Raw genomic sequence first — 26,664 nt, 5'->3', positions numbered from 1 at the left:
CCCTGCCCTTGTTTTTAAGTTCTATTAGTTCGATTAGAAATTTTTTTAATTAAAACCAAACCAAATTTAATTGTGATAACCAAACTCTAATGTCTAAACTAATCGAAAACTCAAACTAACTTAATTGAAAAAATCAAACTTACTTTGGCTTGATTTGGTTCTTCGATTCGGTTTGTATTTGCACACCCCTAGACATGGAGTATGATCCAAGGATGTGATGGCAACAAGGTGCTGGGGCTTAAGGGATTTAAGTTTAGTTTTCCAAACAACAGTGAGGTTATATCAAGGATGAGGTTATAAGTTTTCTACATGATGTCTTCCATTCATGCACACTCAAGGATAGTATCAATGCTTCTTTCATTACTCGAATTCGTAATCGTAGTTCACCAATAGAGATTAATGACTATAAGCCCATAAGTTTGGTTGGGAGCTTGTACATAATTGTAGCTAAAGTGTTGCTCATATTAAATTATCATTATAAATTAATTTTTATTATAATCTTAAATTTTAATTAATTAGTGAGTGTTAATTTCTGTTAAATTTTTTTCTTCTAATTTAAAATAAATATTACTTAAGTAAAAACTAATATATGTAATGATAGACAAACGAAATCTGTCAATAAGAATTATGATAAGAGAGTCATTATCACCCTATCAGGATTAAAAAATCTTGAAAAAAAGACATAAAAAGAGTACAAATATCACAATAATTTGCAGTATGTATTATTGAAAATTAATTGATTATAACAGTAATTTTTATTTGTACATTTAATATTATAAAATAATATACTATTTGTATTACAACAATTTAGAAATATAGTAAGTAGTCCATCGAAAAACCAGCGTTGTGGTGGGGTACCGGGTGCTTTTTTATCTGGTGGTCTATTTGGTTTATTTTTATGTGGTGGCTTGTTTGGACTTGGAGAGGGGGGTGGCTTTGGATCTTCTTTATGGCTGATGCTGACAAACCTCACCATAGTTTTTGAATCTGCAAAACCCCACATTCGTACATATAGTTGGTCAAGCAAACAACAAATCTTTTTCTATATATGACAATATTTTAAGTACAGCCAAAAGTTAAAGAAAGAGAACACGAGACAAGAAATGAAAGCCAAATAAACCGTTGTTGCTCTTGCAACGTGAATTTACAAGGAGAAGAAATGATTGGAACCGGCATCATTAATGGAAAGATGGCGCATGCTTGAAACAGAAGTTATTAGAATGGCTAGAACGAGGAATCGGTAGAAGAAATGCAAAGCCATTTCAACTTGCAACTACAATTTTGGGAGTCTTTGCTTTCTTTCTTCCTCATCCTCGTGTTGTTCCCATTTATATACACCTTTAGAGTTGAAGAAGTCAGCCTCTTTTGAATGCCATCTTTCTAACTTGTACTTATTTTAATGCCCATTTTTTTTATTATCTTAACTAGAAAGAGAAAATGGAAAATTTATAGCTGTCAAATATATTTTAATATGCTTAAGTTTTTCCTAATTGATATATTTTAATTGGGGGAGTACGTATGATTTGTTGAAAACTGAAATATTCAAATAATTAAGTTTGGAGATAGAAGAGAAACAAATGCCCTGATGTATATACTTATAGGAGCGAAGGAAAAATAAATTGAATTGACTCAAGCTTACTTTTGTATTCAACTTCTTTAAATTGAGAAAAGACAAAAGGTATTGCATCATCCGGAAAAGAAGTAAAGGAAAAATACAAAGAATTTAATTCTAATTAAGTTCGACCAAATAACTTAAAGGATGACTTTTTTGTTTTGACCAAGATACATGTTAGAAGTAAAAGTTCCATTCAAAAACATATGCAATTTTATGTCACATAATATATACATATATACATAAAAAAAATTAATTAATAAACAAATTAATAAAAAAAAGTTTACACATTGTTGGACTGAGTCACACATGATAAGATTGAACTTAAGACCTAACGACATGTTTGGTTGGGCTTTTTTGTTCACAGGATGACCATTTTGATAAATGATTATTTCGAGAGAAGATGGAATAGTCATTACCTAGCATTCTTTCGGTAAAAACTATATCGCGAGCCACAACATAGCTAAAAAAATTTTAAACAAAAATACCCTTTATTATTTTGTGATATTAATATTCTACATATAATGAAATATAGCCCTAGCATATAAAAGCTTTTCATTTTCATTTTGTTCTTTCTTTCTCTACCTCATCAGCCCCTTTCCTTCTCTCTCTAAATTTCCTCCACAGCCAGATCTGGTAACAAGTTAGCATTGATTTGGGTTTAGGGTTTAGGGTAAAGTTAGATCGACTCTCCATTGCACTGATCACATGTTTAGATAGATTCATAAATAAAAAAAAACAAAAAAAAAAGAAAAATGCAATTAAAACAAAAAAATTATATTAAAATTTTAGTTATAAATTACAAAAATGAACATTTCAAATTATAGAAACAAATTAAAATTTTAACTATAAATTACTAATATTTTAAATAAATTATAAAATTTGAATATTTTAACATTTTTAAAAAATACAAAAAAATAAATTAAATTAAATTAAGTAATCAAAATAAAATTTTCATTAAAATTTATTAATATTTTTAATAAATTATAAAAAATTGAATATTTTAAATTAAAAATCATAAATTATAATTAAGGAATTTTTTATCACATATTCTTTTGTTATTTCAAAACTTGTTTGCAAACCACACATTGGAATAATATCATAATGGCAATTCCATTCTATGAACCAAACTACATAATAGTTATTATTGCCTTAAGTTAGTCTCACGAAATAGCTATTTCATTCTTCCTGTATTCCATTTCGCGAACTAAACATGTCATAAAAGTTTCAAAATCTCCTCCTTAACTTAAAAAAAAAAAAAAAACCTCATTGATTTAAGCAAAAGTTAGGATCTTGGAAGGTGTTGAGTTTTTAAGTGATTCATACCTTGGTATGTAACAAAGTGATTCATGTCTTAACAGGTAACAATTATTGCTAAAGTGATTAATGCATTGGTGTGTAACAAGGTGATTCATGCCTCAGTGTGTAAGAATATGAGGATGAAGAAAAAAGTGGGAGCGTAACAACAAGCATGATGTTTTCTTTTATGTTTAAAAGGCAACTTTGTTTTGTCGTGTTGTTTTTGTTTTGAAAGCCGTGGGAGGCTAAGCATTTTATTCTTTTGTTTCTTTTTGTTTTGTTATTGTATTCTGAAAACCATTGTTGGCATAGAATCCCATGTTTAGAATACTATGCTCAGCTATATTCCTTAGAGTTTTGCATTATCCAATACCGACTCTCAAGGAAAAATTACTTTTATTGTTGGTGTGTGAAAAATAAGAATCCATCTTGTAAATTCCATTTCTTACTATGGTCATCCTCTCTATTCTTCTTTTATTTGAGCTTTTTTACATAGTATCAGAGCAATGTTTCTTGAGGGACTTCTGATTTGATCATTTTTTTTTCAACTTTTTTCAGAATATTCTCCACTCTCAACTTAAATGGCAACAACTGGTTTTTCAACTTCAACTCCTCCTACTTTTTCTAGATCAAATTATTATATCTGGTCTATGAAGATGAAATCATATTTGAAAGCATTTGATCTTTGTGATATAGTTGAGGTTGGTGGAGAGCCTCTTGTCCAACGACACGCATATCCTACACTAGTTCAGATCAAACAACATAGCAAAGAAGTTGAAAAGAGGCATAAGTTTCTCTTTTGTCTTCAATCTGTAATTTTTTATTTTATCTTCACAAGGATCATTAATTTTAATGATCCAAAAGTAGTTTGGGATACCTTGAGAGAAGAATTTCAAGGTAATGATAGAGCAAAATCATTCAGATTTTGAATTTGTCTAAAGAATTTGAACTGTTGAGAATATAAGAGAGTGAAGTGATTCAAGAGTATTTTAATAGTGGTAAATCAACTCAAGTTGCTGGGAAAGGAGGTGTCAAAAGGGAGAGTTGTTAACAAGTTCTTGATTAGACTTTTAGAGAGGTTTGAAGCAAAAATCTCCTCTTGGGAAGATTCAAAAGATTTAACTAAGATTTATGTGAATGAGCTAATTAATGCTTTATTGGCTCAAAAGCAGAAAAATGCTTTAAGGACTTATGATTTTGTTGAGAATGCTTTAATTGCAAAGACAAAGGTTTGAAGGTTAAAACATCTGGTTCAAAAAAGAATGAAGTTAAGGACAAAGGTAACAAGTTTGGAGATGAGAAGCAGAAAAAGCAAAGTAACAGATTACCACCTTACCTTCATTGTAAGAAAAGGAATTACACAAGCAAGTACTGTTATTATAGGCCCGATGTCAAGTGCAAGGTATGCCATCAGATGGGACAAATTGAGTAGGTATGTAAAGTCAAGAAACCAGAAGCTGAAAATAATGTTGCAATAATTGAGGAAACTAGTGATGCTAAAGAACTTCTATTCATGGCTAAACTAAATGATGAGTCTACTGCTAACAACATTTGGTTGATCAATAGTGGGTGTTCAAATCACCTTACAAGTAATGAACACTTATTCACTGAGCTTGACAAGAGTTTTGAAGCTAAAGTCAAGATTGGAAATGGTGTTTTTTAAATATACTTGGTGTTAGGACAGATGTTATTAATACTCCTGCTAGTGTTTATTATATATCTGGTGTGCATTACATTCCTAAGGCTGATTAAAACCTATTTAATGTAGGGAAACTATGTAAGAATCATTATGCTTTCCTATTTAAAGATGAGTATTGCATCATATATGATCCCATTGGCGTTGAGTTGTTAATAGTGAAAATGAAGAATAATTGTTATCCATTGGACATGATGAATGTTGAGAATATAGCTTTCTACAGTGGATATGATGTCTTAGATATTTGGCATAAAAGATTAGGTCATAAAAGCTATGATTGCTTAGCTAAGATGGCCTTTAGTGATGTAGTTATAGGTCTTTTGGGAATAACCAAATTTGAGAAATTGTGCAAAGTATGTAAGTTTGAAAAGCAATGCAGAAAGCCTTTTCCAAAAGAGAGAAGTTGGAAGGCTATGCAAAAGTTAAAGTTGGTTCACACTAACATTAGTGGACCTATGAAAACTCTGTCATTAAATGGTAGCAGGTATTATATCTTTTTTGTTAATGATTTAATCAAATTCTATTAGGTGTTTTTTCTGAAGCAGAAGTCTAATGCCTTAAAAAACTTTTTAAGGTTCAATGCAATGGTAGAAAATTACTTAAGATTGAGCATCAAAACTCTAAGGAGTGACAACGATTCTAAATATAGTGCTATAGAATTTGAAAACTATTTGATTGGGTATAAAATTTAGCATCAACTTACTGTAACCAAAAACCTAGATTTTGATAGATACACTTGATGTTAAAAATGTTATTGGAGTCAAATGGATTTATAGAACCAAATTAAATTCAGATGGCTCTATCAACAAGCATAAAGCTAGATTGGTGGTTAAGGGCTTTGCTCAAGTTTATAGAGTGGACTACATGGAAACTTTTGCACCTATGTCTAGACATGACACCAGCAGGATGCTTGTTGCTCTTACTGCAAAAAAAGACAAAAAAATTTACCATTTAGATATCAAATCAACATTTTTAAATGGTTCCTTGAAAGAAGATATATATGTTGACTAGTTAGAGGGATATAAAGAAAGTGGTTCAGAGGGAAAAGTCTACAAGTTGATTAGGGTATTATATGGCCTTAAACAAGCACCTAGAGCCTGGTACGATAGCATGGATGAACATCTTAGAAACCAAGGTTTTAACAATAGTTCTAATGAAGATACTCTTTATATAAAAAGGTTAGAAGAATTAGTTGAGCATGTTGTAGCCTTATATATAGATGACTTGCTTATAACTGGTATTGAGAATGACAGTTTGATAAACTTTAATCTTTAGATGTTGAATGTTTTTTAGATGACTGAGTTAAAATTGATGTCTTATTTCATATGAATGGAATTGATACAATCTGCAGCTCTGATTTTGTGCATCAATCTAAGTATGCTCATGATTTGTGGAAGAAGTTTCATATGAACTTCTATTAAGTAGTCAGAACTCCATTAATTGTTGAAAGCAAGTTATGCAAAGATGATGGTTCTGCAAAAGCAAATGCAACACTTTTTGGAAGCATCATTGGCTCCATATTGTATCTTGCTACAACCAAACTAGACTTGATGTTTGCTACAAGTCTGTTGTCAAGGTTTATGCAAGCACCATCAGTGCTGCACTTTACTGTAATAAAACGTAGTCTCAAGTATGTCAGAGGCACAACAAACTTTGGTTTGAGATATCTAAAAGTAGAGAGTAATGAACTTCAAGGTTTTATGGACAGTGACTAGGTAGGCTCCATTGATGACTCAAAAAATACTGGTAGTTATTTTTTCTCTTTTAGAAATGTAGTATTTGCTTTGAGCTTTGACAAACAAGAAGTAATGGCTCAATAATCAACTGAAGCTGAATATATTGCCACTGATTCAGTAGCAAATTAGGCATTGTGCTTAAGAGAGAGTTGTTAGTTGATTTGGCATTTACTCAAAACAAGGGAACATTGCTCAATGTAGATAACCAATCTGTAATGGCAATTGCTCAAATCCAATGCATCATAGTCATACCAAGCATATAAGGGTCAAGTTTCATGCTTTCAAGGATGCTGTGAAGGAAGGTCACATTCAATTGGAATATTGTCACACTGATGAACAAGTGGTAGACATATTTACTAAAGGTTTAAGTGTTGATCAATTTGAATTTCTGAGAAACAAATTGGGAATTTACCCGTCTAGAATCAAGGAAGGGTGTTGCGTTTTTCAATGATTCAAGTCCGGTAGAAGATGCCTTGGCATGTAACAAAGTAATTTCTGCCTTAGCGTGTAACAAAGTGATTTCTGCCTTAGTGTGTAACAACTACTACTGAAGTGATTCATGCATTAACGTGTAACAGGGTGATTCATGCATTAACATGTAACAAGGTGATTCATGCATCAACGTGTAACACAGTAGGATCAACAAAGAAGTGGGTGTGCAACAACAAACAAGATGTTTTTTTTTTATGTTTAAAATGCAACTTAGTTTTGTCGTGTTTTTGTTTTGAAAGGCATTGGTGGCTATGCATTTTATTCTTTGGTTTCTTTTTATTTTACTATTACATTCTAAAAACTATTACTGGCACAAAATCTCATGTTTAGAATACTGTGCTTAGCTTTTTTCCTTAGAGTTTTTCATTTTCCTATACCGACTTTCAAGGAAAAATTAGTTTTATTGTTAATGTGTGAAAAATATAAATATGAGAATGAAAAATAGGAATCCAACTTGGAGATTCTATTTCTTGCTCTGTTCATATTCTCTATTATTCTTTTCTTTGAGTTTTTCTACTGAAAGAAGGCTTCTACCATGTGAAGGGAAGGTTGATATGTTGAAACTGATGCTAGCAAGTTTATCGATCATTTACATGAGTTTATTCCAAATTTCATGTGAAGTTACAATGGAGATTCTAATGGGGAGGCATTGTAGTGAATCGCAAGCTACATTTGGTTGATTGGAAATCTAGTTGTAACTATAGGGATAATGGTTAGACTGGAATTAATTGATCTGCATGTTAAAAATAAAATACTTTTAAATAAATTGATTTGAAGATACAACAACCGGAATAATTGCATGCAGAGGAGAAGGATTGTTGAGAAATACGAGTGAGGAGGAAATTAACCACTAAACTCCTTTTCTTTCTATGTCCTAAAACGTGGATGCTATAAGGGAAATAGTGCAAGTGTTGAGGAATATGTGGGTTTCTCCAAGCAATGCGAAGGACTTTATGAATATTCAGATGGAAACCAAAGTGAGCAAAGATAATGTTATGGCATGGAGAATGGCATTTTTGTCATGGTTTGGTCCATTTGGATGCAAAGGAATAAAATGGTCTTTAATAACAATGTGGGACATTGAGCAAACTTTTGACATGATAAAGTTGAGATTTGCATGGTGGCTTAAAGCCAAGTGTACGGTAGCCACTAAGTCGATCATGGATGTCATACATCTATAAGTTAAATCCCGGATCCATGTGCGAAGATTAGAACGCCAAATTACTTAATTAATGTTGCATACCTGTTTGAATCATTGAAATAGCCATTACTCGTAATGAAATAACAGAGAATTTATGGTCAAGACTAAGTCTTCCTCTCCGCACTTCTCTTTGGTTATGACGACTCTCAATGGGTAGATACTATGCGATGAATGGAAGAGGGGACCTAGCCATATATATAGTAAAATAAACCCTAGTACAAGCCTCCCCATTAAAGGCTTACTAGGCCAAGGCCTACACAACTGCTAAACCACACCGACTCAATTAGACATGCAGAGCTCATCATTAATCAATCACTTTAATATTAGTTGAGCTCTCATGTTTTGTCTCACAATGGAAATAAATCATCAGTCTATTTTATCAAACCAAAATTACTAATTAATAATAGCCCACAACAAAAAATTCTAACATTCTCCCACTTGGGCAATATTAATTGGAGTTTATTTTGACCTTAAGAAAACACTTTAAAAAACAAGACTCCCAACTAATTAACTTGACTTTGATGTGGCCATAATATAAAGAAAAAACTATTTAGCCCTTATAGACAATGTCTCAATGATCTTGTCCAAAAAACAAAATCTAATTTTGAATTATGGCAGCCATTATGTCACTTATTGACATAAGACCAATCCATAGTTACAAGTACCAATGATCCTATCGACAATGGATCTCTATGTGGCTATGTAGCAAGAAAATAACATCCAAATGTGAACCCAATATGCTATTTTCATTGTCAATCCTCTTACTTATTTCTCTAAACCTAATGAGAAATGTATGCAGCATTAACAACATGCTTGTATGCCTCTGACTTATCCTTAAGGTTCCTTGCTGATGTCATTTATGAGACACACTACTAAAATGACTCTTGAGATTAAAATCACTCTTGAGATAGACACCAATCTCAAGATTTCACAAAGCATATAAGCAATATAGCAATTTCGATAAATCAAGTGTACATATACAAATAGTATCAAATAACAACATGAATTATCAATCAAAGATGATCATCAATAAATATAAAATTAAACATCTCATCGATGTCCAAAGACATAGAAAAGGGTCTCAACACAAATAAATGCAAACCATGATGTGAGAGTTTAAAAATATAAATAACATACTCCCACTAACCAAGTATATCAAAAGACCCCAAGAATACCCATGCTTTCAACATGTCTACTAAAAGTTGTAGGTTTTAACCCCTTAGTCAAAGGATCAACCAACTTGTCATTAATGTCAATGTGCTTAACAACAATGTCACCTTTTTTTTACAAAATCTTTATCTGTCAAATATTTTATCTCTATATGCTTAGCCCTTGTGATACTTTTATTATTAGTAGTAAAAGAAACTACTGCAGTGTTATCACTATGAAACTGTTTAGGTCTAGATATAAAGTCAACCACCAACAATTCTTTAATGAGATTTCTTAACTAGAAAACTTGTGTAACTACACCATAGTCTACTACAAAATTATGCTTACATAATGAATGAGGTCACAAATATTTTCTTTATGTCTTTTTTAAGATAGTACACCATCTACCAACATAAAAATATATCCTAATGTGAGCTTCCTATTATTTAAATAGTTGGTTAAGTTAGAATTTATATGACCTAGTTTAAAGTCTTCAACCTTTTTGATAAACTAGCGTATAATCCTTAGTCATATTCAAGTATCTCATCACATTCTTTGCAATTTCCTAATTATCTTTATTGGGACTAGATAAATAGCTTCCTAAAAGACGCAGTGCATAAGCAATGTCAAGTCTCATGCACACTTGAGCATACATCAGGCTCTTTATTACACTAGTATATGACATTGTTTCCAATATTCTTTCTCAACAACATTTTAGGATATTATGCCAATTTCAATTTATCAATTTTAACAATTGGCCAATCTCCACTTTTTCAATCAAGCATATAAAATATATTTAACATTCGATCAAAGTATGCACACTAAGAGAGTCCAAACAAGTGATGAGATCTATCTTTATAGATTTTAATCCTAAGGACATAAGATGCTTTCCCAAGATCTTTGTTGTCAAATTCCTTAGATGCAACTAGCAAGATATCAATAACATACACAAAAAGAAAGATAAACTTGCTCCCACTAATCTTGAGATCTATACATTAGACTATCTTATTCTCAACAAAATAAAAAAAAAGGTTATTACTTCATCAAATTTAAGATATCACTAGCGAGAAACTTGTTTAAACCCATAAATAGACTTTTAGTTCTGCACACAAGATGATCTTTATCATTCTTTTTAAATTATTGACGTTGCAACATGTAAACCTTTTCAATAAGATTCTTAATTAGAAATGTAATCATAACATTTATCTAGTGTAGTTCTAAATGATAATGAGCCATTAATACCATAAATACTTTAAACAGTATCCTAGTAGGATACAACAAAAAAAAAGTTTAATTCTAATTAAAATCTTTGGCAACCAGTTTGATGTTAAGCCTTTTAATCTTTTTTTTTAGAATCTTTCTTGGTCTTGCATACTTATTTACAACTGATGAGTTTGCAACCATTATTTAGCTTAACAAGCTCCCATAAACCATTGTATAACATAGATTTGTATCTTATCCTTCATTGCATCTCACCACAAATCTAATTTAGGATTGAAAACAACCTTTTAGAAAAGGTAATAGATATATTACATGACCAATATCATAATCACCCTCTTAAAGATAGAATTTATAGATGCCTAAATAAAGAGCAAACTTCCTTATCCTTATGGATCTTCTTTATGGCATTTATTATACAACATACTAACATTGAGGGATCTCATCAAGAAATCGTTGAACTTATTCTTGTTCCCTAACTGGTGTATGTGCCATATTATCCTTCTATATAGGTATAGGCATATTAAAGTCTTCATATGCTTTCCTCCATCTCTATCATGAGGCCAACTACTATTAGCCATATTTAATTTTAAAAAATTTAGTTGTTTTTACCTCAACAATTTTACCACCTCTATTATGTAGTAAAATTTACAATCCTAAGAACAATCTGAGCTCCCAATAAAATGACAATAAGTGAAATGATAGGCACACTTTTAAAGGACATCCCCAAATACATAAGTGATTAAGATTAGGTTTCCATCAAGTCCAAAACTTAAAGGGGATTTTAGGCATAGATTTAGTAGGGATTCTATTCAAGATATGTAATTTTATTTTGATTGCTTCTCCCTACAAAAATTCTAGTAAACAACCCTATTAATCATACTCCTCATCATATCTTTAAGGATGTGATTCTGTAATTTAGCCACACCATTTTGTCCCAAACTACTTAACATATTATATTGAGACACCATTCCACAAGTTTCTATATATTTGACAAATAGGCTTAATCTAGGGTTTTGTTTATTATATATATCTGGCTAGGTCCCTTCTTCTCTTCTAACCAACGGTATCTAGCCATTGAGAGCTGCCACAAACAATAGAGAAGTGTGAAGAGGAAAATCTAGCTTTAGACTAGGAATTCTCTATTTTTTCGTTATGAGCAATGGCTACCTCTATGAATCCAATAGGTACGCAACAAATAGTTAATACTTTTAGTATTCCGATATTCACACATGGATCTAGGGATTAAACTTACATGTGATATCAGAGCAACTTGTGTAGAATTAGAATCCAATAAAATTTAGGAATTTAATGAATTTACTTTGTAAAATTGTATGTTAGGGCATACTTATTTTGATCGTTAGAATCCCATTTTTCAGCCACCGTTTATGGACATAAGGTTAGGCCTTTTGTTCCTCACAATGCATAAATTAATTTTGTATAAACTTTTTCTCTTAACTCGTATGGTAGAGATAGGAATTAGATAATAAGTTTTGAGTTTGAACATAAAACCCAAAATCTAGTTCTTGATGAATCACTTATATTTTATGTGTTCTAATTTAAATTGGACTCTTAAAATCAACTTACATTTATTATAAAGTTGATATAGAAGTTTAATTACATAAAATATATATGTATTGGAACCAAATTTAAAGAAAACTTAAAATGGGTTAAGAATGGGTTTTCAAAATTAATTTTCTTGATTGATTGATCGTAGTTTTGTAGTTTTTTGATGAATTTTAATGATTGGGCATTATAAAACAAAGTCTTAATTGAGATTTAGAAGGGTCAATTTCATTAAAACTTGAAACTGCAAGAATTAGAGAGAAATTAGCATAAAGACCCATATGGGTTGAATTTGACCCAATTGGAAGTTAAAGAAACAGAAAAATCAGTTGGACAACAAAGCCCACTCTCAAGCGTGGAGTGTAAGGCGCGTGGGGCCATTAAGCTTATGATTTTCGAAATATGTTTTGGCAGTTCACCTCCACTTGCCAACTTTACATGTTATACTATTTTTCTAAATTTTTAATGCACGTTTAATATTTATTTATTTTCATTTGCATTTAATTAATTATTTTGAATATTTTGATGAGATATTTCCAGAATGCATGTAATAAAAAAATAATATGCATATATTTGAGTTTAATGGCTATATGTACTCTCCTTAGATTAGTCTCCAAATTTGTATACTCTTGGGTTAAAATTATTTACATAATTTAGAGAATATATTGCATTTTTTTTAAGGTCAAGACCCTAAGTTTTAATGCAATGAATGCTATTTAGGACTAAATGAGACATACCCAAGCTTAGTATCTCAGCAAGAATGATCTGTTGCATACATTTGGTTGAGTATGCAAATTAAAGGATTAGGACAAATAATTAATTCCCGATTTAAGAAAATTTTATTAATTGATGTAAAAGCTTGGCTACCAAAGTGGCTTATTTACTGTAATTAATGGATTATTTTTTTAAGCAAAAGGTTACGGGATGGTTTTTTCAATCGCTTTATACAATCACCTGCACAAAGGGGGTTATTATGTAAGGCAATTTAGAGTGGGACATGAAACATCATGGTTGAAAGTATACAGATTTAAAAGGTCTGTCTACCCAAAGGGGATAGTCTTTTCAAAAACTAAAATGTTCTCATATTTGCTTTATGTAGAGAGTGCCTATTAGCGTGCCATATTCTCTGCCCAAAAGGGAGTCTGTGATCATGCACCTAGACTCTTCAGTTATTTTCCTTTAGCACATTATGGACTGTTGCTAATTATTTTGCTATTGCCCAATTAACTAATAGTTGCATTTCTTATTTTGAACAATGACCTTTACTATGAATAATAATCAAGCTACTATTGAGATTCTTATTGGGTCTAATTTTAAGAGATGAAATGAGGACTTGTCTTTTGCCTCCGTTATGAGTGAAATAAACATAGCCTTGTGAGTTGATAAGCCTACTACCCTACTGGCAATAGCACTACTAAGGAAAAAAAGTTATTTCCTAAATGGGCTAGAGCAAATCGCATTTGTTTTCATGCCATTAAAAGATCTATTTCTGAGCAGTTATTAAGTGGGTTGCAAAAGACTGAAATTGCTAAGGAACTTTATGAAGCAGTAGGTGAAAGATACCAAAAGTCCAATAAGTCTGAGGCTGGGAACCTTATGAGTGAGCTTACAAGTATGAAGTATGACAGTGTTGGAGGGGTTAGGGATTTTATCATGAAAATGGTCCACATTCAAACTAAATTAGATTCCCATGGCATTATCCTTCTTAACATATTCATTGTTCATCATGCATTTAATTCCTTTCCTATTGAGTTTACCCATATCAAAACTGCCTATAATGTTGTGAATGAGGTTTGGAGTGTTAATGACCTTATTCCTAAGTGTGTCTCTGAGGAAGAAAAACTCAAGAAAGAAAAAAGTGAGAGTGCTTTGCTTACCAATAATTCCAAACCTTACTATCAAAAGAATTTTAAGAAATCTAGAAATGCTCATAAACAAGACAATAAAAGGCATGGTAATGGTCAGATTAGAGGAGTAGGAGGTCCTAAAGCTATCATAAGGTAAGAGGTTATGTGTTTTTCTTGCAAGAAGAAAGGTCACATGAAAAATGAGTGACTTAAGTATAAGTCTTGGTTAAAGAAAAAGAATGAACAAAAAGGTAAATCACTAGCTCTAGTTTGTTTTAAGTCTTATTTTGTTAGTGCACCACCAAATTCGTGGTGGCTTGATAGTGGTGCAATTGTTCATGTTGCTGTTACATTAAGAAAAAGGCTAAGCTTAGAGTTGGAAACAATGTCAAAGTAGATGTTAATCATATAGGAACTATAGGTTTAAATTAGAGTTTGATTTTGAACCTGTTTTGGAAAATGTTTTTCATGTACTGACATTTAGGTGAAATTTGATTTCAATTTCTTTTATGGATAAACTTGGTTATTATTTTGGCATTAGTCATGAAAAAGTTGACTTGCTTTTACATTCTAAAGTCATTAGAGAGTTTAAGCTAGTTGATAATTTATATAGATTATGGTTAGTCCCTAATAATGAATATAGTTGCATGAATGTTAAAAACATTGTGTCTAAAAGATCTTTTATTAAAGAAAACTCTTCCTTATTGTGGTATAAAAGATTGGGTCACATCTCTAATGAGAGAGTTGGAAGATTGATAAAAGATGGCATTTTACCTAATCTTGATTTTGAAAGTTAGACACTTGTGTAGATTGCATAAAGGGTAAAATTATTAAGACTAAGAAAAATAGGGCAACTCATAGCAATGACCTTCTAGAAATTGTGCACATTGATATTAGTGGACCTCTTGCACCCACCTTGTGTGGTAACAAGTATTTTGTTACCTTCACTGATGACTTATCTCGTGATGGTTACCTTGACTTAATAGATGAAAAATTTTATGCTTATGAAAAAATTAAAAATTTCAAAACTGGGGTAGAGAAACAATTAGGGAAAGTTATCAAAATTGTTGGGTTTAATCAAAGGGTTTAGTATTATGGTAAACATGGTACAATTGGACAACACATGGAACTATTTGCCAAATACTTACAAAAATGTGGAATTATTGCCCAATATACCATGCTTGGCAATCCTGAATAGAATGGTGTGGCCGAAAGGCGAAATTGCACCTTGAAGGAAATGATAAGGAGTATAATGAGTAAAATTAATCTTCTTAAGTCCCTTTGAGGTGAAGCCATTAAAACTGCTTAGTACATTCTTAATAGAGCGCTTAATAAGTCTATTCCTGCAACACCCTTTAAGTTGTGGATCGATAGAAAACCTAGTTTGAACTACTTTCGAGTTTGAGGATGTCCTACAAAAGTTAGAATTTATAATCCTTTTGAAAAAAAGACTAAGCCTAGAACTATTCATTGTTATTTCATAGGTTACCCAAACCATTCTAAAGGATATAGGTTCTTTTGCTCTACACGTGAAACTAAAGTTGTAGAATTACAAGTGGTAAAATTTTTAAAGTTAGATGCTGCTGATAAGGCTACGACTGAAGTTGTTGATGGTGGTGAGCCTATAGACATGTAACCAATCCTTTGCCAACTTTAGAAGGTAGTGTAGTACTTGTGGCTATTGAGAGAGAGGATCTTGGGCAACATGATATAAATCTTCCTTCTTAAAATCCTATTCCTACTCCTATTGATGTTCATCCTGTTCAAAAAAATAAGGTTAAGGTGCCTTTGAGAGGATCTTCTAAGTAAAGGAAGTCTGCCATTCCTATGATTATATGGTTTTTCTTGGAGAGAGTGATTATGATATCAATCATGTGGTGGACCCTGTGACTTTTAGTGATGCCATTAATAGTCCCCAGTCTACCATATGGATGGATGCAATGAAAGATGAGACTAGTTCTATCGCTCATAATGGTATTTAGGAGCTAATTGAACTTCCAAAGGGATGTAGGCCAATTGGTTGCAAATGGGTGTATAAGACCGAGAAATATTCTAAGGGAAAACTTGAAAGGTTTAAGGCTAGGTTGGTGGCAAAGGGATTTACTCAAAGAGAGGGAGTAGATTATAATGAGACTTTTTCACTAATTCCTTCCAAGGATTCTTTTAAAATCATCATTACCTTAGTAGCATATTTTGATTTAAAACTTCATCAAATGGATGTGAAGACAACCTTCTTGAATGGTAACCTTGAAGAGGAGGTTTATATGGTTTAAACTCAAGGATTTAAGGAATTAGGGAGTGAAAATTTGGTATGTAGACTTAAGAAGTCCATTTATAGTCTGAAGCAAGCTTCTAGACAATGGTATTTAAAGTTTGATGAGATAGTTATTTTCATGAGTTTTGAGGAAAATAAGGTTGATCAGTGCATATACCTTAAGATCAGTGGGAGTAAGTTCATTTTTCTTATGCAGTATGTGGATGATATCTTGCTAGCCAATAATGATGTTGGATTGTTGCTTAAAACTAAGCAGTCATTGTCCAAGACTTTCGACATGAAAGATCTTGATGATGCCTTATTTGTACTTGGGATTAAGATATACAAAGATAAGTTCCAAAATATATTAGGGCTTTCTTAGAGGGCATACATTGATCGTGTACTCAGCAAATTCAACGTGCAGAATTGTAAGATTAGGGATGCACTTATTGTGAACCATGATAAGTTTAAGCTTCATCAATGTCTAAAAAATGACTTGGAGAGAGAATCTATAAAGGAATTCCCTATTCTAATGTAGTTGGAAGCTTTATGTATGCATAGGCTCGCACTAGGTCAGACATTGCTTTTGCGGTGGGGATTCTTAGTAGATATCTTACTAATCCTGGTCTGCATCATAGGGTTGCTGCTAAGAAAGTGATGGAATACTTGCAAAAGACTAAGGATTATATGTTGGTGTAAAGAAAGGTGGATACCCTTAAGATTGTTGGTTAAATAGATTCTGACTTCGCTGGTTGTCAATATGATATGAAGTCCATCTCAAGGTATCTTTTTATGTTGACTAGGGGAGCTGTTTCTTGGAAGAGTGTTAAGCAAACGCTCTTGGCTTCCTCTACTATGTAGGCTGAGTTTGTTGCTTATTATGGGGCTGTCATGTGAGCTATTTGGCATAAAAATCTTATTTTTGGGTTATGTGTTGTTGACTCTATCTCAAGACCTTTTAAAATTTATTGTAATAATAAGTATGCTGTGTTGTTCACTAAGAACAACAAAAGCACTAATGGGTCTAAACATTTAGAGATAAAATATCTAAAGGTCAGATATTTTGTTAAAAATTGTGACATTATTGTTGAGCACTTTGACACTGACAATATGTTGGTTGATTCTTTGACTAAGGGGTTAAGACTTACAATTTTTAGCAGACATGTTGGAAGCATGGGTGTTTTGGGTCTTTTGATGTCTTAGTTAGTGGAAGTATGTTATTTATATAACTCTTACATCATGGTGTGAAACCTCGACCTCCATAGATGCGTAACTAGAGGTAAACTGATGAGTGCATCAAATTCACATATTTAATGGGAGATTAAATACCTAATTAGTCTAAGTTGGACTAGATTTAGGATTGAATTTAGGTATTTTTATTTATTTTATTAGTTTAGTTTAATTTATGTTTAAATGTTTATTTTAAGTTAATGATGTTAGTTTTACGTTATTTATAACTATTTTATGTTTTTATAGGAGTAGAATAAAAATTAATTTCAATTAGTGAAGAAATGTGCATAATGGACTGTTGCTCTATTTGCATATATATTAGATTTTCAAGCATATCTCCCACTATAGAAGTTCAAATGACATGATTTTTAGACCATTAGAAAGCTAGGAGGCAGGGCTACAACTTTAATGTTTACTACTTTGCTAAGTTCTGATCGGTAAGTAGTCAAAATCTTTGTCAAAATGAAAGTACTGCACTAGAAGAATAAAAAGGGGTATTTTTGTAAATTACGTGAAACTTTGATTGACTTTAGAGATAAATATCTACAGTTTCAGCACCTTCTTCATCTTCCTCTCGTTTCTTTTCTCCTTTTTGCAGAACTTTTCATCCTCCATGGAAATAAACCTTAAAACCTCCATAACCTTCTTATACTAACTCCAAAATTCATGTTTTTGCACACTTTTTCATAGGGTTTTTTCTTCTCTTTCACTTTTTCACATCAAAAACCCTCAAAAAAAGTTTTTCCTCTACACTTTCTTACACTAGCTGAACATTTTTAGAGAGGGAAACTCTTCAAATTAGCTTGAAAACTCTTGAAGGAGTTTTCCCCTTTTAATCCTTACTAAGAAAATTCAACTACAAGTCCACCAATGTGAGAAATGAGTTAGGGTTGATTTTAAGTTGTTAAAGATGGCTAATAATTAGATTTGTGGGCTGTTATATTTTTTATGATTATATTGTATGTGATAGGTTTCAACTAGGGCCCACATGTCCATTTGGAGCATTAGTTGAAGTTAGAGTCAATCAAAAGAATCAACAAGGACAAGTGAGTGAACTTGCGTTAAATTATTTTTGGGAAATACATATATGTTGAGATGAAGCACTTAAATGATTATATTTGACTTTTTTTTCTCTAAATCATGCCTAGGAACAAGCCCTTGATGAAACATTTTATATTGTAAAATGTGTAATGTGATGAACCCATGTGTTCCTATATTCTGATGATATATATGTTATGCTTTGAATGATAATATTGTGTGATAATTGTAACCGCACGTGTGCAGTGTGGGAGTGCACATGTCGATGATGACGGGTGATTCCAGCTATATGCGGTGTGGGAGTGCACATGAGTTGATGACTGATGGATGATGATTCCAGCTATGTGTGGTGTAGGAGTGCACATGAGCTGATGACCGGTGGATGATGATTTCAGCTATGTGTGGTATAGGAGTGCACATAAGCTAATGACTAGTGGATGATAATTCCAGCTATTTGCGGTATAGGAGTGCACATGAGCTGATGACCCGTGGATGATTACATGTTTACACATACCATAAAAATGTTAGAGAAAATATTATGTGATTGCAATGAATGCTTAATGTTGAAATTGTTAATTGCTTCCAATTGATTTTCAATGTAGTGAGAAACTCTCTGTCTTGCTTATCTTGCTTAGATATCTGCTGTAGTTTTCACTCTTTTCAACTTCGTTGTTGATCATTGATCCTTCAGTCTAAAGGATTAAATAACCAAAGGTTGACTTAAGGGGCTTTATAAGAAATTAAGCTAAATTACATTGTTTTTAACATAAGTGCATCATGTTTTCTACAACTTTCCGTATCATTTGCTTGTTCCCTTCCTATGTTCACTCATTGGGTTTATACTCACTCTTTCAAACTTCATGTTTTTAGAGTCGGAGGTAGTTGGGACCTAGATTGAGGTGTCCACGTATATTCGTCTTTTTGGTTGGTACCATGGCATTTAGTAGTTATACCTTCACCCAAAGTCACTCCACTAGTAGTCAAGAGTCTTTCGCCTATGTATGCGTACGCATGATGTAAATCACTAAGATTCATAGTATAAACAATATATGTATATTTTGATTGATGATGCCACTATGAGTTGACAATGGGTGATATTATTTTGGATGATCTAAATGTAAGTAATTGATTACCATAGTATATCACTGAATATTTTTATAGTTGAGAATTACGAAATGAGACTTTAGGAATGATTGTTGAAATAACGATCGGGATTACATAAAGAGGTTTGCTTGGGCTTAATGGGCTATGCCCATTGGGCCCATGCGTCGGTCATGGCCTGAAAATTGGACTGCGACACATGGTTTACATTTAGTTGTGCTAAAACCTTTTCTATTTGTTTCTAAACATTCATGAGATATTGAATTTTATATTTATTGATGATCAACGTTATTTAAAATCCATTCTATTATTTGATATTATTTGTTCATGTACATCTAATTGCTATTTTGCATATATGCTTTATGAAATCTTGATTCTGGTGTTTATCTCAAGAATGATTTTACTAGTATGTCTCATGAATGATACCAGCAGAGAACCTCGAGGATAAGTGGGAGACATACAAGCATGTTGTCAATGCCGAATAAATTTCTCACCAGGTTAAGAGAAATCAACAAGAGGACTGATAATGAAAATAACACATTGGAATCACATTTAGGAGCTGTTTTCTTGCAACCAAACCACATTGAGATCCACTATCAATAGGATCACTGGTACTTATAACTATGGATTGGTCTTATGTCAATAAGTGGTATAATGGTTGCCATAATTCAGTATTAGATGTTTTTGTTGGATAGGATCATTAAGACGTTGTCTTAAAGAGCTAATTTTTTTTTAATTGTGGCCATATCAAAATTAAGACAATCAATCTGGAATTTTGTTTTCTAAAGTGTTTTCTTAAAGTCAAAATAAACTCCAATTAATATTGCCTAAGTGGGAGAATGTTGAAATTTTCTATTATGTGGACTTCTATTAATTGGTAATTTTGGTTTAACAAAGCAGACTGATAAGTCAATCTTACTATGAGACGAAGCATGAGAGTCCAATTAATATTAAAGTGATCAATTAATGATGAGCTTTACACGTCTAATTGGGTTAGTATGGTTTGGCGGTTGTATAGGCCTTGGCCTAGTATGCCTTTAATGGGAGGCTTGTACTAGGGTTTCGTTTATTATATGCATATGGCTAGATCCCTCTTTCCTTTTAACCAAAATAGTATTTGCCTATTGAGAGCCACCACAAACAATAGAGAAGTACGAAGAGAAAGATCTAACCTTAGACTAAGAATTCTCTATGTTTTTGTTGTGAACAATGGCTACCTTTATAAATCAAACAGATACGTAATAAATAATTAATACTTTTGGTGTTCAAAATCTAGGATTCAACTTACATTTTGAACATAAGGGAATCTCATCAGCTAGTGGATTTGTGCTTTTGACTATCAGAACAGTACCCCCCGCACTAGAAGGGGACAGGACTACTGATTGTTAACCGGAGCAAGAAGGGATGTGACTGCAATGTACAGAAGCAAGAGAGGGAAATTAGGAGTAGTGATTTTGTGCTGGTATACTCTCTCTGTTTTTGTTCAGGGGCATAATTACGTAAAATTGTCTGTACACAAATGGAGGCGAACTGTTCCCTCTTCGATTGATATCTCTCGAATTTTCGAAAAACAAAAAGAACACACTCGTACTACTGTGCGTTGATTTGCCTGGTAGAATGTAGATATTAAAAAGGTAAAAGAATTATGACAAAAGGACCAATAGACGGATTTTCCAGAGATTTATACCAGAAGTAAATCTAATATATTATAATAAAAGCTTTAAGTGAAAATACCAAGTCAGGGAAAATCCCAAACCAAATATATATATATTTTTTTGAAAGTCCAAACCAAATATATATTAACATGGTTGAGGCATTACAACCTGCTTTTTCCATATATAAGATGATTAAAGAGTTTTACATTAACTGGAAATTAGAAGTACAATATATTTCTTTCCTACTGATCATAGCATTGCGAAGGCAGGAAAACAAGAAAAATGCAGAAGAAAAGAGAAGTGGATCATTTGCTTTTGAGCAAATAATTAACAGACTGTTAACCCCTGAAAATCCAGTCTCCTTTCTCAGCCGTCTAAATTGCCTAAACGATGGGAATTAGCTTTTGGAATTCTCTTAAACAAGTAAACGTTACCATTGCTGAGCTGTGTAAAATGTCCAGCGAAACAAAGCATCATCTCCTCATATGAATCTCTCCATTTTCTCAGAGGCTCAACTGGCGAAGCAATATTCTTTGGGACCATCACTTTGCTTTTCCACCCCCTTCGGCGATACTCTTCTAACATCGAAGTCGCCTCACTTTCTTTATCTTCATGAGCAGCACTGATCACACGCTTCAGCCTCTGGTACTTTTTCCTCCTCCTGTACCTCTTCATGCTCAGACAAACTGGAAGTTTAGCTGCTTCCATGTTTTGAAAGAGAGAAAGTAAGGAAGACAAGTCCATGAGAGCAAATCAATAATATAAGCAAATGGGAGCTGTAAAGAAAAAAAGAGTTACATGATCAATGAAAAGACAGGATATGAAGCAGATGAAAATGGGGTAATGGATCTAAGTTTGTCAACAGAAAGATGGCTTCAAGTCCAATACATCAAAGGTAAAAAAAAAAACCAGACAGGTAAGTGAACTTAAATGGAAGGAGTTGCAGAAGTTATTGTGGCCAACTGCTGACAAACTAAAAGTTATTGTTTAGGTTGTGACACGCGTTATAAAGTAGAGTGCTGGTAGAGTCTAGACAGACAGATCTCTGATAGCGACATCTTAATATCTTTTGGAAGGCAACCTATGCATTGGTAGCCTTGCAAAGCTAAACCAAGGATTGGGATGAAGGTGAAATCCCACTCTATCAATAGCATTAAACATTTTACAACCAGTATGGGAGCATGGGTAACATGGGAGCAAGATTTAGGTCAGGTTTATTAAATATATGATAAAATTTTCATCCTTCAACATGTAGTGTAGACTAATTTTTACATATTATGATTTTTTTTTTTTAATTTTAGCAATCTATCGATTTCAATATTTAAAATTAATTTTCATTTGATCAAACAAAACCTTAGGAAATCAAGAATTTTATCTAAGTTTTGCCCTGGATTATGAGCTGGAATATGCCTCTTCTTACAAGATTCAATTTGTACAAGAAAAATACCAGGGTTGCAGTGGTTGGCCTAAACCAAGAGGGAGTCTTCTAATGGGGCCTCAAATTCCTTACAAAAGGGAGAAAAAGAATGGATATTGTAAAGATTACGAAATGATCAATGATATTTTTGGTACACATATTTAGCATGAAGTACAAGTGGCCAGATAATCCAGCTGACTGTTCCAAGAAAGTTGACAGATGATCCAAAAGACTAATTTATATCAGCTGTATTGTAATTAATTTTCTACATAATATGAATAAAAAGATTTCTAATTATCACAAGAAATAAATGTCCATAATTATTATTTATTATTCTCACATCACTTTCAAATAGTTGAAAGGATTAGATAAACTAGTATTACACATCTAATAGATATGGATATGCTGTACATAAATCCAACTAAATGCTTTACGTTACATAAAAATAGGCATATCTTTCTTATCAAAAAAGCTAGACATATCTTTAGAGCTACAACTGGGAAGATATGCAACATAATTGAGTAGACAAATTTCAATTTCAAGTTTCAATTATGAATTTGAATACCCATTTTCATCTTCAGCCATTGAACAAATGAAATTTCATAGTTGCCCTCCCAAAACCCATATCGAACTAACTAATATTCTGAATTTGGTTAGGTTCCTGTCTTGCCAAGAATTTCTGCTTGGTTAGTTGTAATTAATAAGCCAACTGGACAAGCCAATCTTCAATTGCAACATCAATTAGAATTCAACATTCAGTTTCAGAAATCAGAGTAGCCTGCTGAAGTATTTACAAGTCAACTGAACCAGTATTAGCACTTCAAATTGAACATCTTTCAGACAAAAAAAAAACTTTCAAATCAATGTCTTTTTCCAAGGGGTCATTGCTTCAATATCGGGGCTTGAATCTACTGATCCACTGCCTGATACCATAGGTAGTATTTCAATATGTGTTTGGTGCTTACGACCATGGGGAGAGATGGCTCTGGTTCCTGAAGATTGAGCAGTATGCCTGTCTGCCAGCATCTGGAAATATGCATGAGGTGCCCAACCTGCATGTTCAAAATAAGTAATAACACTGATTTGCAAACTAATCTTCGAAATAGTTCACGATTCAACAGAAGAATGTGCAATTTCCCTCCTTTTTCTCTAGCATATGCGTGTTGTGAATTTCAAGTCCCTGAAATTTTAACCTATGGGATTGGCAAAGTTAAGCGACTGATCGAAGCAGGATTAATAGTTGTGAGGGATGAAATAAAACACAGGCAGGCCCTTGTGACATTCTAAACAAAAGCCCCATTCTCTAATACAATTGCTTCCATCTGTACATTCTAGAGAATACAACACCAACAAGTAAAAGGTAGACCATTAAATTGTTAAAACAGGAAAGAGAAAAAGATGCATAACTTACCAACATAACAATCAACACTATAATTTTGGTCGTTCACCTACTAGGGCTACACTCACGTGAAAAGTGCAAAAGGAGCAAGCAAGGAATAAGGTGGCCATAAGATGAAACTTTCACAAGAAAAACTTGTGATGTCTTCTCTACTCATATTTTTTTATGGGGAAACCCCATAACAAGTTAAAACTTTCTCTATTATATTTATTTTCTTATACAAGCTCAAGAATATATAGCACTTAGCTCATGTCTAACCAATGATAAAGTATGTGTATTTTCCAATTCAAAAAAGTTATTATATTCGAATTAGAAAAACTCTAAATAACTGCTCTCTCAAAATTATATCACCCATATGATATAACATAGAGGAAACATTGATCTTTGTAATATGCTTTTTTTAAACGGTAGACACACCAATATTGCTCTTAAAACCAAAACCTACAAGGGAGCGCTAGAAGCAACCACCCCAACAAACGCTTTTCAATACTTCTGAGTTTTAGAGTCACATTGAAAATATCATTTTATACGAATTTAATTATCAATTTATGCTCTATAATTGTTTTCCGAAAGTATATAAAATGAACATTTTTTAGCAGTATCAACCAGAAGTGCAAACCAATGAGAATAAATTCATTTGTAATTTCATTAGTACACACTTAGAGAGACAAACCTTCGTCATTATGTGGAGAAGGAAAGAATTGCAAGTAACAGAATGCTGCCATGGTTGATCCTGCACCAAGAAAAAGCGAAACGGGTACTTACTTATTCCAATGCTAATCAGCTTCAATCTCATTAGGAAACAAACCTATAAGAGCTCCAGCGAAAACATCTGTCCAGTGATGCCAGTAGTCATCCACCCGAGAAACACCCACAAGAGCAGCAACAAGTACTGGTAAAAACACGACGCAGAGTTTTGCAACATGGCCTCTACGATCAAACACTCTAATTTTTCCTGACATATACCATGAAAGGAACGAAAGACCTGCAAAAGACCCTGCATATCCATATGCACCACTGTTATGTACAGAACACAGCAAGAAATCAAACAATATCAATTAAAATTTTAATGATCAATCATTTGCAGATGTGTAACACTCTTTCATAGTCCACCGAGAAAATGTTAGGAAGTATCAGGCAACTTTCCTCAAGTTTCCAAAAAAGAATATGTATAACGAAAGCATTGGCAGTCTAAAACAATGGACCTGCGGTTAAACAGGGGACCATCAACTGTGAACTTTCGTCTGGTCAGATGAATAAACTCAAATTATTTGCTTATCTCCACCATTTAGACGTGAAATGTTGTTGATGGTTTATACATTTAATAGCTCCAAGGAAGACAATCCAGAACTCTTTAACAATCGAAAAGGACATGTTAAACTCACATGAAGTGTGACCACTGGGAAAGCTTTTGTATCCTTCCTTTATATACTTTTCATTTCCATGACAAACAACATCCCCTATAATTCTGTCAAACACCTGCACATGCCAATGACAAATGGAATGAAAAGCAGGCAATGATTGATACAACGAGTCAAGAACATGCCGTAGCTTATTAAAAAGTAATGGAAGCAATTGTCAAGAAGCCTCTTTCCACAAATGAATACAGAGCGGCTGTTATGTGTATAGGCAGGAGATGACATGAAAACACACCGCCTTTCCATCAGGGAAACAGCGCCAGAAGAAATTTGGCCTCGGCCTACCAACAGTATCTTTGATTGAATCCGTTATAACTCCAGTTACCAGGACAGAAAATAGAAGACCTAAGTGCATGTTAAAGCATTTCAATAAGTAACCATGAGCATTGTGAAACACAGCCTAGTTTCTGAAAGCAAAGAAGACTGTTAGGTACCTAGTACAGCATGATGGAAATCATATACATCCTTCCTGAAATAGTAGTATATGGAAAAAATAACTAAAGGCAGCAATACTGCAAGAAACTGTACCAGGTATCAGAAAATTATTATGAATTTTTAATGGAGTAGAGGGGATTTCAAGTAACCATATAAGGCACATACTGGAATAGCCCAGAAAGGGATGGTATCTTTGTGGAAGGGGAATTTCAAATCTGTCATCATTTCTTCCCCAACAAAGCGGTGAAAGGGCTCAATAAAATTCAGAAGGCCATCAATAACAACAAGAAATACAAGAATTAGCCAGTCATATAGATGTATTCTGGCCACCTTCACTCCATGAGATGTCAATGTATGAGCTCCCAGCAGGATCTCTGACATCTTTCCAACTGGACACAGACAAGAAGATGTAGCTCAATTATTTATTATGAATTTAAGAACAATTAGGACATATGAAGCATAAGAGAGAACAGAACAAATTATTTTTTTTTATTCCCAGTTACAGCCATGCTATCTTTCTCCCTTCTAGATGCCCACTTTCCAGCAACAGCCAACAGACACCTCAGAAAAACTATCTCCATTAAAAAATGACCACTATCTATAATTTCTTGCAAGTCTTTCATATTGTTATCCATCTCTAAACAAAGAAACATTTGAGTTTTTTATACTGATTCAAACATAAACTTTGGAACTTGGGATCGAACTTGCTTTGGAAATTACAATTGATTAATGCAATGGAGAAATGAAGCAGTGAAATAACTGTTAATTTTTGGTCATACTTGAAAATTGAAACCAAAAGTTTCTGGTGTTTGTCCCACTCTTACCAGAGGAAAACGAGTCATACATTCAAGTATGGCATGCCATGTAAATGAATGCTATGCTAACACAACTTTGTTACTAA

The 26,664-nt window shown here is 32.9% G+C and overlaps 1 protein-coding gene and 1 long non-coding RNA gene across 2 annotated transcripts; both read right to left on the bottom strand.

The window, feature by feature from the left end:
- Positions 1-698: 698 nt before the first annotated feature.
- Positions 699-1,288, bottom strand: LOC148763478 (uncharacterized). The gene is made up of 2 exons (XR_016025457.1): positions 1,149-1,288; positions 699-987 (listed from the first exon to the last, which is right to left on the bottom strand). It is a non-coding gene; the product is annotated as an uncharacterized LOC148763478 (long non-coding RNA).
- Positions 1,289-23,020: 21,732 nt separating this feature from the next.
- On the bottom strand, positions 23,021-26,144 carry LPP4 (Phosphatidic acid phosphatase (PAP2) family protein). Its single transcript, XM_018117187.2, has 7 exons — positions 25,929-26,144; positions 25,763-25,850; positions 25,564-25,673; positions 25,296-25,389; positions 24,719-24,907; positions 24,584-24,643; positions 23,021-23,563 (listed from the first exon to the last, which is right to left on the bottom strand). Exons 1-7 carry the CDS (start codon positions 26,142-26,144, stop codon positions 23,367-23,369), a joined length of 954 nt encoding a protein of 317 aa, XP_017972676.2. The 3' UTR covers positions 23,021-23,366.
- Between the last annotated feature and the right edge of the window lie 520 nt (positions 26,145-26,664).

This window comes from Theobroma cacao, chromosome 3, assembly GCF_053813885.1.
Source record: "Theobroma cacao isolate CCN51 chromosome 3, ASM5381388v1, whole genome shotgun sequence".
In the NCBI taxonomy this organism is placed as follows: Eukaryota; Viridiplantae; Streptophyta; class Magnoliopsida; order Malvales; family Malvaceae; genus Theobroma; species Theobroma cacao.
The sequence above is the reverse complement of the archived record's forward strand: the minus strand, read 5'-3'. Positions and strand labels throughout refer to the sequence as shown.